The sequence below is a fragment of the Dendropsophus ebraccatus genome, chromosome 10 (assembly GCF_027789765.1).
Source record: "Dendropsophus ebraccatus isolate aDenEbr1 chromosome 10, aDenEbr1.pat, whole genome shotgun sequence".
Lineage (NCBI taxonomy): Eukaryota > Metazoa > Chordata > Amphibia > Anura > Hylidae > Dendropsophus > Dendropsophus ebraccatus.
In genome coordinates, this window is record NC_091463.1 from 38,075,309 (window position 1) to 38,094,598 (window position 19,290).

A 19,290-nucleotide genomic window follows, 5' to 3' on the forward strand; every position below is an offset into this window, starting at 1 on the left:
AAATAAAATGCCTCACTCTTTGTTCCAGGATTTGTCACCCCGTCCTCCCTCCGGACTCTCCCGCCTCTACTCCCCAACAACTGAAACATCTAACCCCGTTTCACAGGCTACTCTCATTTAAACCACATGGCTATTTCCAGATGGAACAGTAAAGAACAGGCCTTTGGTGCAGACAGGAGGAGATAGCAGAATACCTGTTGTAGTTATAGCCTATTTATAAAAGAAAATACTCTTGCTGTTTTATCAATGTGTCATTAGGTTTCTATATATAAAATTTCCTTTTCCTGCTTCCATGACATGCAAAATAATAAGAAACATAAAACTTTAAAAATATATTTTTTTTAATATTATTTTGTTCCCACACCAATTGCCTTTATCTCTTTCAATCGGTCTACGTTATATATTAGCATCTCCCCATTAATATCTGACTGTGTGCAATACAAATGACCTGACACATCCTATATCATTTGCTTTGTAAAGTATATAAGAAAGTCGGTTGTTAAGAAAATCTGGTTGTTAAAAGGAAACTCCAGGAAGCCTTGTTAAAAAAAAAATCCAAACTGTGCAAGGTTCTTACCTATGTTTCTCCCTGACACTCTTCATGTGGTTGTAAAGTAGTTCCGCTCCTCTAATGCAGTTTTCTGCCTGCTCCTTCTCTATTGTTGTTTCCTCTTCCCACGCACTGCTCAGACTACATCTCCCAGTAGTCTTTGAGGTCAGTGCTCTCACACATTTCCCATCCCTTTTGGGCTTTCATGGCAATGCCATGCCGCTTTCCTCCCACATGGATTGTCAGGATGTAATATAAGGGTATATGGACACTATGGAAATCACGCAGATAACTTGCTGCAAATTCTGCCGCTTGTCCCCGCGTGCTTCCGTTTCATTCTATGCCCCTCCCATAGACTCAATTCTATAGTCTGGGTCTGGCTCTGTCCTTCCCGCAGAAATATCTGGCTAGTCCTGTGTTTTGAGACTCTTTAACCCCTTAGCGACCCATGACGTATCTGATACGTCATGGTGCCGCGGGGGTGTTCAGAGCAGTGCCTCTATTAGGCGGTGCGGGTCCCGTTGCTGTGCCGGCTAATTAAGCCTCTTAGTGCAGCTATCAAACCTGACAGGTGCACTTAGAGGCTTTGATCCACATGTCCCTGGTGTCTAGTGGGACGGATCTCCCCCCCCCACGATGCGATCGCGGGGGGAGATCCGTTCTCCTGCCCGTGCCGGGCCTCAGCGTCAGAATTACGCTGATCCCGGCTCGGCAATAGATTGCTATGGCCTGTAAAAAGTAAAAATAAAAGTAAAAATGTTCTTTTATAAATAAAAATCCCCTCCCCCATTAAAAGTCCAAATCACCCCCCTTTTCCCATTTTATAAATATAAATAAATAAAAGTCAGTAGTAGATATAGGGTTCGGCACTATGCAACATGTAGATTAGCCAGCGTGCCAAAAAAGTGCTCTGTGTATAATAATCGCTACAGGTGGTGCATAACTCCAGTTAAAACAAAGTGTCTATTGTCCATAAACGTAAAAGAAGAAATTCTGGGTGCACTCACCGGTCAGTAGCAAAAGTATTTCTTTATTCAAAGCTTGTATATGAAAGCATGGTTCCTGCAGGCGGAGGACGCCAAACACCCTCCACTGATGATTACAGCTGTTTCACGCCCACTGATCGGCGCTTCTTCAGATCTGAAGAAGCGCCGATCAGTGGGCGTGAAACAGCTGTAATCATCAGTGGAGGGTGTTTGGCGTCCTCCGCCTGCAGGAACCATGCTTTCATATACAAGCTTTGAATAAAGAAATACTTTTGCCACTGACCGGTGAGTGCACCCAGAATTTCTTCTTTTACGTTTATGATAAATAAATAAATAAACAAATAAATAAACATATTTAGTATCGCCGCGCACGTAATCGCCCGAACTATTAATTAATCACATTCTTGATCTCGCACGGTAAACGGCGTCAGCGCAAAAAAATTCCAAAGTGCAAAATTGCGCATTTTTGGTCGCATCAAATCCAGAAAAATTTTTATAAAAAGTTATGCGCAACCAAGGTATCGATAGAAAGTACATGTCATGGTGCAAAAAATGACACCTCAGCCCCATAGACCAAAGGATAAAAGCGTTATAAGCCTGGGAATAGAGCGATTTTAAGGAACATATATTTGTTAACAATGGTTTGAATTTTTTACAAGCCATCAGATACAAGAAAAATTATACATGTTACATATCGTTGTAATCGTAATGACTTGAGGAACATGTATAACAAGTCAATTTTACCATAGGGCGAATGGCGTAAATGCAAAACTCCCCGAAATCAAAACAAATTCCTTTTTTTTTTTTCATTCGACAGCGCAAATGATTTTTTTCCAGTTTGGCAGCATATGTTATGGAAAAATAATGCCTGTCATTGCAAAGTACAATTAGTTTCGCAAAAAATAAGGGTTCATGTGGGTCTCTAGGTGAAAAAATGCAAGCGCTATGGCCTTTTAAACATAAAGTGGAAAAAACAAAAGTGCAAAAACGAAAATTGGCTTTGACATTAAGGGGTTAATGAGACTCCACAGGCCTTTTTTTTAAATATCCATGTTTCCCAGGGGGCAATGCAACTAGGATTTTATTGCATTGACCGTTTTCACTAGCAGCCAGCAGTGTTATCTTTGGCTGGTCTCCCTGAGATCAGCGATCTGTTTCTCTTATGAACTTACTCAGGGAAGACATTGTTCTTCCATCACATCCTGTTAGTCTAGTGTAGTATTTGTTGTGGTCAATATGTAGCCTTAGTGAGGGGTCACTGTTAGGCTAAGGGCTCGGCCACACTAGTGTTTTTACATGAAACTGACGGATCCGTTCTTTTTTGCTGAACGGATAGCTATTGACGGATTTGCTAACGGATGTGAACGGATGCAAACGGATACCAAAAAATGTTAGTGTATCCTTTTATTTTAGTAAAATTAGCGGAAGCATGCCATCCGTTTGCTTCCGTTGTCATCCGTTTGTAATTCCGTTTGTGTCCGTTTTTCACTGTGATTTTTTTTTTCCAGCTCCTCCCCTTGCTTCCCCGGAGGCTATAAAAGAAGGCTTTTTTGGAATGAAGGCTTCTCATTTGCTTTACAGCTTCGACATCATGATGATCCGGATGAAAAATTGTCGGCGTGCTAGGAAGAGACGATCTGGACGACGTTTTTGGGTTCACCCAATCACCTCCTGCTGGATGACCCGGGGTACCTATGCAACCCTTTATGCAGAGACCCCTAGAAGTTCTTTGACTACTTAAGGATGTCGAAGTCAAGTTTTGAGGATCTTCTTCGGCATGTGGGTCCAACCATCCAGCGACAGAACACCAGATTCCGCAGAAGCGTTTCTCCAGAAGAGCGCCTAATGGTTACTTTGAGGTATGCAATTAAATATCCCAAAATAAATTATTTTTTTATTTTTTATTTTTACTCAACCTTTTTTTTTTTCTTTACAGATATCTTGCCACAGGAGAGAGCTTTTCTTCCCTGCATTTTCAGTTCCGACTAGGAAAATCCACCATTTCTGGAATCGTGCGGGACACGTGCAAGGCCCTGTGGGACTCTCTTCGAGAGGACTTCATTCCACATCCTTCAGCACAGCAATGTATGGACATCGCAGACAAATTTTTTGAAGTTACACAGTTTCCCAACTGTGTCGGTGCTGTGGATGGGAAGCACATCCGAATCCAGAAGCCTCAGAACACCGGCTCTCAATTTTACAACTATAAGAAGTACTTCTCAGTCATCCTGATGGCCATAGCTGATGCCCAGTACAAGTTTGTAGCTGTGGACATTGGTTTATTTGGGTGGACCAACGACTCCAGAGTCTTCAAGAACTCTTCTATGGGTAGACGGCTTTACACTGGAACTTTTGGACTTCCTGATCCAAGGCCCTTTCCTGGAACTGATGGACCTCTTGTGCCTTTTGTTGTTGTTGCTGATGAGGCCTTCCAGATGTGCGAGAACCTTCTGAAGCCATATTCCAGTCGTGGCCTTAACTACCGCCAAAGGATCTACAATTACAGACTCACCAGAGCAAGACGTTTTGTAGAATGTGCCTTTGGAATCCTGATGGCAAAATGGAGAGTTTTTACCCGGCCCATTCAACTTCAGCCAGATGTCGTGGATGAACTGATCAAAGCTGCGGTTGTACTGCATAACTTTGTGTTATCTAAAGAGCCAATCTCATCAGAGCTTACCGAAAAGGACACCACGAAGATCAACAGTAGCAGTCAACCAGATGAGGGACCAGTTTGCTGAATATTTCCTTTCCAATGTCGGGTGGGTGGACTGGCAAGAAGGAATGATTTGAACTGTACTTTAATATTTTTTATTCTTTTATTTTTCAGCATTTCTGACCCATGCAGTGGCCAAAGTGTGATGTCTTCTGTTTCATGGGGACTTTGGCTAGAGCAGAGAGTCTGGGCTCCCCTCTCCTCTGAGTGCAAAGCACTCAGGGGAGAGGGGAGCCCTGACTCTCTGCTCTAGCCAAAGTGTGATGTCTTCTGTTTCATGGGGACTTTGACTAATAATACAGGGGAGAGGGGAGGCAAGACTCTGTGCAGAAGACAAGAAAAATCCACATGATGTCCTGACTTTAATTTAAAATCGACGTAAATAAAAAAAAATAAAAAATTGTAGAATAAAATTTTATTCTAAAATCAACAAATGTCAATAGTATAAATACTACAACATTTTTCAACAAACATAACACTGTTTGGATCCATTGTAAAATATTACACTCCAATAAAACATTTTTTAAAACAAAACTATTTTTTTTTTCTCAACAACTTTTCCCAACCGATTGAGAAAGTTTTTCTCCTTTAGAACTAGAATACTAGGAGTATCTTTGAAAAGGATTTTCCAATCCCTGTCTGGCCATTGTTGCTCTGTCACTTGCATTGCGACGTACAGATTGGTTTTCTTGACGTGTACGGTTGCCAAAGGGATTTGGCGTTTGAAGGGAATAGGAATCAGAAAAAGATTTGACATGGTGGGTTAGTGATGTGGCAGGGGTGGGGAAAGATGATGTATAAGGTGGAGTAGAAGGGTTTGGAGAGGATACGGATGAGGTGGTGGAATGCGGAGAGGCTTCAGCCAAGTTTTGGCATGGTGTGGAGTGGCAACTTGGAGGTGGAGGCGAAGGATTTTGTCCCATTGCTCGGGCACTGGCTGGAGAATCGGACAGTGACCTTGTGGTTGTTTGAGCCAGTGAGCTGCTTTGAGGATTGTGGTACTCAAACAAGGGGAGTGGGTTTGCGTGCATGTCTAAAGACTGGGTACTGGAATATAAATGTGGGGTACAGGAGGCATGGGGGGAAGATGGTAATTCTGGGGTTGGGATATGGGACGAAATGTCGGTTGATGGGACATGGGTTGTACACATGACCCAGACTGTTGGAAACTTGTCTGGGCAGAGAGTCTGGGCTTCTCTCTCCCCTGAGTGCAAAGCACTCAGGGGAGAGGGGAGCCCTGACTCTCTGCTCTAGCCAAAGTGTGATGTCTTCAGTTTCATGGGGACTTTGGCTAGAGCAGAGAGTCTGGGCTCCCCTCTCCCCTGAGTGCAAAGCACTCAGGGGAGAGGGGAGCCCTGACTCTCTGCTCTAGCCAAAGTGTGATGTCTTCTGTTTCAAAGTGTGATGTCTTCAAGTTTTGGCATGGTGTGGAGTGGCAACTTGGAGGTGGAGGCAAAGGATTTTGTCCCATTGCTCGGGCACTGGCTGGAGAATCGGACAGTGACCTTGTGGTTGTTTGAGCCAGTGAGCTGCTTTGAGGATTGTGGTACTCAAACAAGGGGAGTGGGTTTGCGTGCATGTCTAAAGACTGGGTACTGGAATATAAACGTGGTGCAGGAGGCATGGGGGAAAGATGGTAATTCTGGGGTTGGGATATGGGACGAAATGTCGGTTGATGGGACATGGGTTGTACACATGACCCAGACTGTTGGAAACTTGTCTGATGGGAAATGGGCTGAGCTTATGGGTGGGGCTGTTGTGCAAAAGATTGTTGCTCGGATCTTGGTTGATAGGGCTGTGGCAATGAGCCTCTGAATGGTTGGTTTTGACGCTGCAATATCTCACAAATTTTGCTATTTATGCAATTTGTGTCATTGTGCGTATATCATCAATAATTGTTTTAAAGAAATATTCTGTTGGACATAAAGGGCTAGAATAGGTAGCATTGGATTCTAGGCGCGTTATATGGGACAAGAACTCTTCTTTCAATTTTTCTATTCTCACATCAACAGTTAACAATGCATCCCTGGTGACCCTTATCAGATCCTCCCACACCTGTGGACGTCTTATACCAGATTTACCAGGCTTTAGCAGACTACTAAAAGTTCTCCCAATATTGGTGGAAGATGTTGCAGCATTTGTCTGTGTGGGATTGTCAGCTGTTGACACCAGATCGGGAGTCTCTGAGTGTGGTTCAATTGTCTCTGCTTGTGTGTCCTCTGTTGCTCTCTCTGGTATCAAATCACGAGCACTGCCAACAGTTCTAAAACCAAAAGGTAGAGTGTGTAAAAATCAAAGTATGTTTTATGATTTTTAAAAAATATCAAAATTTTGAAAATACGTACAAACGAAGTTGTGCACATCGTCTCAGAAAATCCAAGGCATTCATATATCTGTATGTATTTCGCCTTGTAGCACCAGAGCCACTTGGAATGCTTTGCTCCTTATGAAAGTCTCGAATATATCGGTCCCTCATTGATCTCCATCTGATGACGACGTTTTTTCCTAAAAAAGGTAGGACATAAGTTTGATCTGAATGAACTCCTTTTGTACATAGTCCCTAAAATTAATTTACACACCTGCTTTTCTTTTTTCACGTTCGGACAAGTCATTCCAGTTCTCGATGACCACGCTACGAACTTTATCCCACAACGACTGTGTTAGGTGGTGATCAGAATGCGCAGGGTCAGTGTGGTCCCATAAAGCACTCCTCTCTTGTACCATCTGGGTGAGAAGGTCATTGTTGATCCTCACTCTAGGCCTTGGAGTTCTAACTGCACCCTAAAATAAAAATTAATAAATAAACATTGTCTTTCAACTATTATTTTATGATTTGAAACTCTTGACAGCTATGTACTCACTTTACGTATAGCACCACGACCTCAACCTGAACATGTTTGATGCCTTTCGTTGGTTTCGGTTGTCTGTCGAGGTTGGTTAACAGTCTGGAACATAAAGGAAATTTTAGGCCTTATTTTTTTCCTTGTAATTTTTTAAACTACATACATACAGTGAGAGTAGGTTTGTACCTGTTCACTTTGTGCAGAGGTAACACTTGCTTGGGTACTTGATTGGGTATCCTCTCCACTTTGTGCAGAGCTAGCAATAACAGCACATGCTTGGCTATCCTCTTCATCCTCACTGAAAAAACTCTGCATTCAAAAAAGCATATTATAAGCTCTTGCCTGTTTTTTAAATTTTTCTTATTGATGACTAAAATTATTAAATACCTGTGACACGTCGCTGCATCCTGATTCATCCTGACCAGATAACATTGGGGAATGCTAAACAAAAAAAAAATTGCAGAAATAAAAAAATGACTAGGGTATAATATAATTTTTTTTCCATTTTATATCTAAAAACTTACAAGTCTACGTCTCCGGGATGCTGGAGTATCATCTTCACTGGACGACATTCTGTGAAAAATACCAATTGGTGGACATCAGTCACATGTCACATTGCAATGTGATGGAATTTGCATGAGTACAGCACAAGGCCCACCCTCCTTTGGTATCAAAAAAGCAAGACCTACATTGAACTGTGAGGCAACTTCTCCCTGGGATGAAGACAGCAAGCATGTCTGACTACAGCACAAGGCCCACCCTCCATTTTGACTGAAATCAGCAAGCCCTATAATGAACTGGGCAGCATAATCTCCCTGGGATGAAGACAGCAAGCATGTCTGACTACAGCACAAGGCCCACCCTCCATTTTGACTGCAAACAGCAAGCCCTATAAAATGAACTGTGCAGCATAATCTCCCTGGGATGAAGACTACAAGCATGGCTGACGAGCACAGGGCAGAACCTCCATTTTTAATGGACAAAACAAGACCCACATTGAACTGTAAAGCCAAATCTCCCTGGGATAAAGCCAGCAAGCATGTCACATGGCTGACTAGCACAACCTCCATTTTTCATGAACAGTGCAGCAAAATCTCCCTGGGATAAAGCCAGCAAGCATGTCACATGACTGACTAGCACAACCTCCATTTTTCATGAACAGTGAAGCAAAATCTCCCTGGGATAAAGCCAGCAAGCATGGCACATGGCTGACAAGCATAACCTCCATAATGAACATTGCTGCATATTCTCCCTGGGATGAAGAGAGCAAGCATGGCTGACTACACGGCTCACCATCCATTTTGACTGCTACAGCACGCCCTATAATGAACTGTGCAGCATAATCTCTCTTGGGTGAAGACAACAAGCATGGCTGATATAGATTATTACCTACAGATGAGAAGAGAAGAATTGCTGTTTTTATAGCTTCTGAGGTGATTTTCTGTCCAGTTTTCCTTGAAAAGGACTGAGGATGCTGTAGGGGCCGGTCTGAACAGGAAGTGTCATGTGACACTCTAGAACTTCCTGTCTTCTCTCCCCTTCTGCGCATGCTCCAACTAGAAAACGGAATGAGACGGAAATTTGAACAACGGACGCAAACGGATTAACCTTCCGTTTAGATCCCTCACCATTGACTTTCATTATAAAAAAAACGGATTGCATCGATCCGTTTACGTTCCGTTTTTGAAAACGGAAAAAAAAATACTGCAAACACGGTTCAGAAAAACGGAACTTGAACGGATTGCATGCTAACGGAGCACTATTTTGACAAACGGAGCACAATAAAATATAATTGAAACATATGGGGATTATAACGGATCCGTCAATTTCCGTTTCACTTACTCTAAAACGGTAAAGGATGGCGGAATGGTGCCGGAAGGACGAACGCTATTGTGAACGTAGCCTAAGCTATGGATTGGCATTTTACCTTTAAGTCACACCAAGCTCAGTGACCTATGATGATCTTTAGAACACTTGGCAGTTGATCTAAAAAATTGCCATAACATTTTATCCAGTGTTGGTTCTGCTTAACTTTCTGTGTAGAGCACATGATAGGCTCAGTTTTGTCAATGACCAATTATGTGGATCCCAATAGGAAGTCAAGCAGAGCCAACGAGAGATGTAATGGCAGGGTACTTTCCTAGTGCCTTTGCTACTTCATCTTAACAATCAGTAGGGAGTCACAGTGGCTGAACTAGCACCATTCGGACATTATCCTTCCTCCTGATGTCATAGGCCATTAATGACTCTTGTGAGTCAATGCTTTTAATCATAAGTCCTGGAGTGTTGTAGAAGCTTTTCCTAAAGGTTAAAGAGACATCATTATTTCCCATAAAAGTATACATTAAGAAACAGGTACACTGACGCCATTAAAGTTAAAATATTGGCAAATCCTGAAAGATCATAGGGATCAGCGGAAAAATATCTAATGTTAATGACCAATTTAAGTATTCCGTATAAGATGAAGGTTGTTTGAGGTTAAAGGAGTGTGTTACTAGAAAAATCATTAGGTAAAGAATACTCAACTCATCATCTGGATATCTACAAGTTTAAAAGATTTTCAGCACCATTAACTGACTGCATTTTTTATTGAATAATAGGTTTGTTTTCAGATTACTTTAGTTTCCAGATCATTCTATTTGTGAATATTGTTTCAATTATCACAACATGTGTGGCCACAACAGTTCTGTATGCCAAACCTATTTGTTAGAATATGATCTTTACAACCTTGGCTGGTCTAAAAGGTGAAGCTCTCTACACTCTATACTATATACTGTTCTTAATGTTAATGATCTGGGAGAATAATGTGTTTCTTTAAGGAGACCACCAAGCTGGTGTAGACCTTGCAATGGTCTCCAGAAAAAAGTATGCAAAGTAACTTTCCTCATGGAGAAGGACGGCCTGAACTATACAGCCATGTTATAAAGGTAGCTTCCCTGTGGCCATATTGCATGATCTATAAGACTCCACGGTCCTTCTTAGATCTACTTCAAAGTCCTCTCTTCCAATAATATTTTATATCTGCTATGAATACAAATATACATTTCTTTTATTGTCAAAGTGTCAAAGAGGTGTCAAAAAGGTTTTTCCAATTTAATGAAATGCTGCAAACTGAAATGCTGCCTTGCTCCCACTCTCATCTCTATCCCTGTATGGGCCTTGGCTTCAAACTGACTGTCAATCAAGCAGAAAAAGGGATGGAAGGAGAAGCGAGGAGGTGCTTTGGGTCTTAGAAGGGGTGTAAGAAAATTTCTTTGGCACTTTGTACAGCAGAATAAAAATTGAAAGATCCCTTTTAACTTTGTCAACTAACCTCCTTTAATACAGTTAATCTAGAATTTTCTGCAGAATTGTAGTACGAAAGAGGTGCTGGGACCTGTAGTATGCCACCAAGTGTACTCTTTTCACCAGTTTCACTATAAAAAATCAGATAGTGGATACTTTAAATATCTTAATTCAAGAGTGCTTAAATAGAACCTGTTGGAATGAAAGTCAAATCATGTTAGTGCAAAACACACTGAGCAAAAGTGGTGGGATTTCAAGTTTCTCATGCATCTCCGAATTTACATGTCAATTATTATTTGGGCGGAGAGCGGAGACACACAAGAAATCCCATTAAATCAATGGGATATGCAGAATTTAAAGCAGCGTCCACAGTGCAGGCTCCACTTGAAATTTTGCCACTTTTGCTAACTTTTACTAAGTGCCTGTATAAAGCAGGAGGGGCTAAGCAGATAGATACAGTATATAGTATTGAGGGAAAAGTTCCAGAATAACTTGTCTTTATATTAATGTAAATCTCTGATTTTTCTCGGCTGAGTAGTCAAGTGGGCAGTCTTATTTTGTAATGGCACAAATGACCCCTTGATATAGGCAACCAGCTGAAACGAGCACCGGGACAGGGACCACGTTTGTATCTTAGACTCATGAGGGGATGAGATTTATCAAACCTGGTGTAAAGTGAAACTGGCTCAGTTGCCCCTAGCAACCAATCAGATTCCACCTTTCATTTTCCAAAGAGTCTGTGAGGAATGAAAGTTGGAATCTGATTGGTTGCTAGGGGCAACTGAGCCAGTTTCACGTTACACCATGTTTGATAAATCTCCCCCATGGTATCTATGTGTATCTACTTGACTTGACCTGTATACAATGCTATTTGAACAGATACCTGGCACTACTAGGTGGCACTTTATTACATTACATAAGGAAAACCTATTGTGGTTATTTATATTGTTGTTTTGTGTCATTTGCCATTCCTACATTGCTGGTCTCGTTGGCCCTCCTTGTTTTCAGTCATGATGCCCTACTTATCACGCATAGTCATGCATTTTATTATATTTTTTTGGATGTTTTAATTAAATGAAGATCATTGTACACTTCAATATAGTTGTGACTTGGCTTGTTTTGTATATAGGTTTTTCTATTCAGTAGTGGACAGCTCTCTCTATATGTACAAGTATATATAGCTGTCTATTACGGAATAGGACGCCCACCTGACTACTTAGCCCAGAATGAGCAGGTGTTCGTGTGAAGAAATTATATGTTATTGTTATTCTGGAACTTTACCCATAAAACTATATAACAATCTGCTCAGATCCTGCTGCTCTCTAAGATGGCACCTGATGATGGGACTTTATTCTCAATGTGACAGAATCACTTTAAGTTATACTACCACTGTTATTTCAAATATTGGTATGTTCCTATAATATACATAAAAACATGTACACTGACTAATATAGGGCATTGACTAGACCCCTGTACACGTTCAGTAGCTGCACAAGTTATAAATTCATTTATTTTCTACCCTTTAGTGGAGCTAAGCTTCAAGCAATTGCATTAATAGTGTATAACTAATGTATTTATCAAAATTACTCTATAAACGGACTTGATCTGATAATCACAAGCAGAGCTGCGGGGAATCTGACATTTTTATTTTTCAAAGGAGCAACAGTTTGTGTCAGCATTGCTGCAGTAAAAAGAATTCTGTATTGTACTGACAGCTACTGCAAGGCAGCCATAGAAAATTGAAAAATTCCTCTCAGCTCTTTTTATCTACTTTCTCCCACTTTTAAAGGAAGTGATTTTGTTAAAACATTGTGTTAAGAAACTGCTAACTGTAATCTTAAAACAAACCACTGACTGTAAGAACTAGCTGAAAAAAAAAAAAAAAAATAGTCACATTAAAAATACACCGCTGTGCATGGATTTTACTAGAGAAGCGGCAGCTCAGGGCCCCAGAGACTGAGGCAATGACATTGAGGCTATGGAGCTTGGGCAGGCCCAACGACCACTCAGCTACATAATCAGACACCAGTGTTATAAATCGGCTGAAGAGGGACCCCCTCGAAACGCGTTATCTACAATAAACACTATTTTATACAGTACTACCACTTCCATCTTGATCTTGATGAGACTTCCTGATCTGCCGATCAGCGCCTGCATCTCCATGAATTCCTGCCCATTGGACCTCAAACTCTTTGACCACTTGACCAGTGTTATCAATGGCAATTGGTACATTTGGGTCCAGAAAAAATAATAAATCAGAGCCCAGATTAGTTTGAAGATCTTTGGGCAAAGAAGCAAAGAACCAAACATGATGGTGGCCTTCTCATATCTCTCTCTCTCTCTCTCTCTCTCGCTCTCTCCATAACATTACAACCACCTGCCTAATTTTGCGCAGGTCCCACTCATACTGCTGAAGTACTGTTGTATTTGGTACCAAGATGTTAGCAGCAGGTCCTGATCAGACTAAACTAAAAAACCCACAAATGCTGGATCACATTGAGATCTGTGAAATTTGAAGACCATGTCAACAGCTTGAACTCTTTAACATGTTCCTCTATCCATTCCTGAACAATTTTTGCTGCATAGAATGACGGATACTGCTCACAGATCACTGTTATTATGCTATTGTGGAATATTGCTGCCATTAGGTAGGTGATAGACTGAAGAAACTGAGTGTCTCTGGCTGCTTTACTAGCTGTGTACTAGGTAAGACTGTCCCGGACAAGGGTCCCGGCAGAGCCAGGCCCTGGCTTGGATACAGCAGGAATGTCTGCTTTGTGTGTCCTCTTGCCAAAAGAACCTGGGTAGAACTAATGCTACACTTCCTCCCACCAAGTAACTACTTTCTACAGGGATGTGTAAGAGCCCTTGTGAGTGGTGGAAGGGAATGTATGCAAAGAGAAAGGAGAGTGATAGGTCATAGAGAAAGAGTATCTCCATTGAACAAGAAAAATACATAGTACATAAGGAACAGTAACCCTTTGTTAGCTTCAGCTGTGCAATCCACAAGAGCATACATAATAAACACTGACATCTAGTGGTGAAGCTTTCAAACTACTTTCATCACCACTTAGCTTTGATTAAGAGGCTTTTTGCTACAGGTGTGAAACACGAAATACCCGTGGTGGGACACCACATTAAGATTAGGCCACCTTCCTAAACTACTCTGTAGCCCAGTTCTGATGTTCATATGTAAATTGTAGGCATGTTCGGTGGTGAACAGGCATCAACATGGCCACTTTGACCTGTCAAAATGGTTGTAACTTTTAGACTTATTATTTGTTTTTCTATGACATGCATTATCCGATACGGTGACTGAACTGAATTCTAAACTGAAGTATAAGAATAATACAGCCCTTAAATTAATTAAAAATATGGGATAAGTACTAATTCCTCCGATCAGAAGTGAATAAGTGTTGAACCGGATCCGAAGTAACTGAATTTCTCCCAGACTTTTCCATCTGCTTCCATTATTTTTTTGGAACACAAAGTCTGGAAGACAAATAAAAAATAATAAGGCAGAAATATAACAGCATTTAGATCCGTAGCCGTGTAAGAAAACGAAAAGCAGGAGGTGGCTTTGTCATGCTGTAATGGAAAGCTGCGGAGAGGAAGAATCCGTCCCATTCACAGGGGAACGCATTAGACCCTCAACCAGTGCCAAAGAGCTGAGGGCTGTAACAGGGACAAAAAGCCCCAAGTGCCGGCACTGAAAGATCTGCAGTGCTCAGGAGGCCGGGGATCTGTGCACAGCACATGCTGGAGTGTAGTGCTCCATTCCAGTCTCGGCTGCTAATTCATGCTTGGCTCCAGCAGTTCCCAGGCTCTGAGCCATAATGTGTTATGTCTTTATCCAGTTCCTCTAAAAGAGGAGTTTTAGTTCGCATATCACTTGTACACATTGCTGTGTACACAATTGTGAGCCATTTGTTGTTGGACAGGTCAACGGCGTTGCAGCATTACGCCGTCTTAGGGAAGAAATACGAGGAGCAAAAAAGTATATTAAAACACATAAGGTCTCGGGCCCACATTGGTTAGTATCAGGGCAAAAGCTTCGTCTAGTCTTCCCAACCAAGACTTAGAGGGATCATTATGGAATGCAGAGACATTGATGTTCAATTTGGTGTTTCACCAATGATGTATTTTTATGAACTGTATCTGGGACAGCGGGATCCAGCACAGGGGATTCAATACCACCAAACTATTCTGCAATTTATATGGTATGGGCTTAACACTCATATGTATACTTTTCCTCCCTTTCATTCCATTTTTTTTCTCTATTTTGACATAGCATTCTAGTGAAGAGACCTCTGTCTGGACGGCATATGCTCAGAATAATACTTTGGGGGATAAGATTATTCCATTAAAAGATACCACAGTCTACAAAATACATTTCTTTTAGGCTGAAGTTAAACTCTTTAAACCTTTTATATTCTTTAAATGATTTCAAAATTTCATTGTTTTGTGACTTGAGTGGATTAAAGGCCAGGGATATGGAATATATCTAGCAGGTCCGACACAGTGAGAGCGTACAAAGTATCCTAAAGATATTATAGGAGATCTCTTATCAATATGTCACCCCATCAATCTAAGGCCTAAGCAGATGTCTAACACTTTCAGGATCTCTGAAGCTGTGGGGATTTTAACATCATCCCCCCTTTCCCAGACACAAATCCAACACTTTCTCTAATCCCCCCCTCAGTTTCAGATGCACGGGGGCTTCCAGCTGGGCGGAACGTGGAAAAGTGCAACTTATTAATATCTAGCCAGAAGTCAATCAATCACCTCTGGGCTGGCACCCCGTATCAAAGAGGGATCAAAACCTCCCTTAGTGAGAAGGGATGGAATGACAGCAAAAAAGGCAACTGGGCCAATCCCCCATGGACCAGTCCATTTTAGGGGAGATTAGCGGTTGACATGAGTAAGAAGCAGCGCAGCTTTGCTCAGATATGCATGGAATTCTCTCGTTCTTTATTTTGTCAGCATTAAAGCAGACAGGCCTAGTGAAAGAGAAAAAAAAAAATGATTGCGATTGATTTAAAGCAAAGGGAAGTGCCTGTCCTTCTGTTAAATATGTTACAAAGCACTTTGGCGAGCCTGTTTTGCCCGAGATACAATGTGGCTTTCAGAGACCAAATGCAATCAGGATCAGCCTTGGGTAATAGAAGCGGTCCTGGGAATTCCTAATAGGAGATAAGATAATGTTATCTTGGGAGAAAGCAGGCAGGACCAGAGAGCAGATTGTAGCCCTACAGATGAGAAGGGGGCGATGTGTATGCATTTCAGGAGAATTCAACCCCTTGCTTGCTGCACTGATTGTATATATCTCATGCTACACTAGACACTCTAAGACTGAGGCACCTTTAATAACATTAGGCTGAATTGATCTCTCCCGTTCCCCCATGCACATGAACAATCAGTATGGAGAAAGTTACTTCCTGCTCACGTAGAAAATGCTGTGGGAATCGGCACTGCAGTGAGGACCTGAGCCGGCAGCACAATGGGGAAAAGATACACAGTATTACCCTATATAGACTCAGGCCAGGTTTATTTGCCCAGTACTGCTAATAATCAAATGTCTTTGTTGCATAGAGAAACGCAAACACACATACATTGTTACATCACAAGTGCGCGTATGAGGAAGATCCCAGTATACAATGACCAGCATGTTAGAAAAGGACATAAAAATGTCAGCTTTTGACATCAGGATGCCAAAGCTTTTCTAAACTTATCTGTGAAGGACATTCATACAGTTTATAGGGTTAACTGTGTTTAATATAATCCTACAAGGAGAATTTTGGCTGGCATTGTTTGATTTTTCCATATTGTTTGCGGTAGCACTTCCATCCCCATTCTCTCCCCAGTGCTGCCCTTGCTCAGTGACAATGTATACTCTTGGATACTTGTAGCACCTTTCTTGTGCTCAGGCCCAGCAGATAGTCATGATGTTCACTAACACCTGTCTCACATGGCAACAATACTGTCAGGAAACCTATCCATTTTTGTAGTTTTGACAGCTCTGCCCCAACAGTGTTGGCATGATGTGTCCCTTCTATTTACTATAATACAGCAGCATAATGTATGGTGGAATGAAACTCCTGTGAAACGCTTGCTGTTCATTTTTACTTCAATTTTGTCCTCCTTTGGCCCATTTGATGCCCCATTGGGCTGCTCATGCTTCTGCAGTTTACTCTGAACCAGTGGGCAGACCTTCTTATCAGTTAGTTCCCTTATCTGCAGTATCAGCATTCATCATCACTGGGCCAACTGACAGCACTTCCTGCATTTGGTCTCTATTTTGCTGTCACTAAAGACTAAATGGCCTTAGTGATGGAGCATGGACTGTAGTTTTCCAGTAAGTGAGACGCCGAGGGGATGATTTACCAAACTGGTGTAAGGTAGAATTGTCTTAGTTGCAACTAATCAGATTTGACTTTTCATTCCTTACAGATTCTTTGAAAAATTAAAGGTGGAATCTGATTGGTTGCTAGGGGCAACTAAGACAATTCTACTTCACACCAGATGTATTATATCATAACCTTTGCTGATTTAACATTTTTTATTGGTTACAACAGTGCCCATTTAAGTTGATCATGTTCCCCATTAGATGTAACTCTTATGGCTTCTTTAACCGCTTCGAGATCATTGATGCAGGGATGTCCGGGTCAAATTAATATAATGCTCCTCCTTGTCTTCTAAGAGCCATAGTACTTTTATTTCTCCACCTACAGGGCTGGTCGGGGAGTCATTTTTTGCACCATGATCTCTAGTTTTTATTAATATCATATTGGTGTAACATAAAATTTTTTATAGCTTTTTATTAATTTTTTTTCTGATATGTAATTTAAAAAAAATAGCAATCCTGGTGTTTTTTGTTTTTTTTTCATTATGCCGTCCACCTTGCGGGAACAATAATATTATATTTTAATAGATCAGACAATTCCATTTAAATAATTTTTATTTTTAGAATGGGCAAGGAGGTATATTAAACTTTTATTAAGAGGAGAGTTTATAAGGTTTTTTTTTTAATACTTTTAAAATCTTTTTTTTTTTATTACACTTACATCTTTTAACACTTTTTTTTTTCACTTTAAAACATGCAATCATTAGATTGCATATACTGATCTATGCTATGCCATAGCATAGCATAGTGTAGTGTTATTGACGATCTATGTATAGAGCCTAACTGAGAGCAGACTCTTTACATAGATCACCCATCCGAAAAGGTGGAGGTAAGTAATTTACCCCCATCCGCCGGTATAAGCAATCGGTACCCCCACAGGGATGTGGAGGTCCCGATCACTCAGTGACAGGAGCTTATCCTGTCACTGAGTACCTTAAACGTCGCGATCGCTATAAATAGCAGCATTTAAGAGGTTAATGACAAGCAGCTGCAGGATCGCAGCTGCCTGTCATAATGCTGGGATCCCCGGACACTGATGTGTGCGGGACCTCTCTCACTGCAGCGGTCCCACACACATAAAACCCCTCTCACAGCCAGGAATATATATGTACATTCCTACTGCATGGGGCATGTGCAGCAGGAACGTATAACTACGTACTGCTGACATGAAGGGGTTAAAGAAGCATCCCAAGTATAATTAAAACCCTACATTTATGGTCCTGAATTCTAATTCATATTTACAGGAACTGCTGCTAGTTACGGCAAGATCTTTCTCTACTGTCCAATAATAGAGATCCTAATCCTCGTAGGTGAGTCTACTGTTGATTCAGAGCAGACAAAAGTTGGCAGAAAAGGAAATTTGGGATAAGGCTGGGAGAAGCAGGGGAAATAAAATGATTTAATTTTATGGGATGTTTACACAGTATCTTGCAAAGCTGGTGAAGGGCCTTATAGAAGAGATAGTCATTCCCATGGATAAATCTCAAAATGAAAACCATATTTGTAGAAAGAGAACAAGAAAAACTTATTGCTGTAAGGGTTAAAAGGCCGTCCTATCAAAGAAATAGCGGCTTCTGCAGCTGGTCTAAAACCATCAAGATGTGAAAGCGGATTTAAGTTTACATTGCATTTTATATAGTGTAGTAAATAGGAGGAATACTTGTGAATGAACAAACTAACTAAAAATAAGCATCATGTGGTTATCATTACCTTGTGACTACAGTTACATTTCTAGCAGAACGTGCCTGTGCACCCATACTATGTACAACACCAATAAGTGCAGAGCACACGTACCATGGAGGCAGAGCGTGTGGCTGCTAAGGGGCCCTTGGATAGAGGTGATCCATTTCTGGCCAGTTTAATCCTACAGTATGTAATATTATGTGGTGAGAACTTATGGAGAACTCCCTCCTCATCCATTGAACTGCAGTGTTAGAAAACAAGGTGGGATTGGGCCATTGAAAGAGTATAGAGGGCAAAACAACCAACATCTCCAAGGTGGTAAACTCCAGCACCATTGCAAGGACCCACTATTCAGACTTTATAATAGAGTACATAAGAATTTGACTTTTTAATAGAGTACATAAGAAGTTGATTGGTATGAAATGCACAGGGCATTGGAATAGTAAGGGTTAACGTTGAAGAAAAAAACTGTGATTTATTCAATAATTCATAGTGCAGCACTCCATAGACGCGACGTTTCAATGGCTTTCCCGCTTGAAAATGGGGGCATGAAGCCATTGAAACATTGCATCTATGGAGTGCTGCACTATGAATTATTGAATAAATTGCAGGGTTTTTTTTTTCCAACGTTAACCTTTGGAGGGTCGTAAACTTTCTCTCACTCAATTGATAGATTGATTGATAGATAGATAATAGAAAGATAGATGGTAGATAGATAGATAGATAGATAGATAGATAGATAGATAGATAGGAGATAGATAGATATGAGATAGATAGATAGATAGATAGATAGATAGATAGATAGATAGATAGATAGATAGATA

The 19,290-nt window shown here is 41.0% G+C and overlaps 1 protein-coding gene across 1 annotated transcript; it reads left to right on the top strand.

The window, feature by feature from the left end:
* Window positions 1–3,279: 3,279 nt before the first annotated feature.
* On the top strand, window positions 3,280–4,277 carry LOC138766391 (uncharacterized). Its single transcript, XM_069943970.1, has 2 exons — window positions 3,280–3,395; window positions 3,473–4,277. Exons 1-2 carry the CDS (start codon window positions 3,280–3,282, stop codon window positions 4,275–4,277), a joined length of 921 nt encoding a protein of 306 aa, XP_069800071.1.
* Window positions 4,278–19,290: the final 15,013 nt, after the last annotated feature.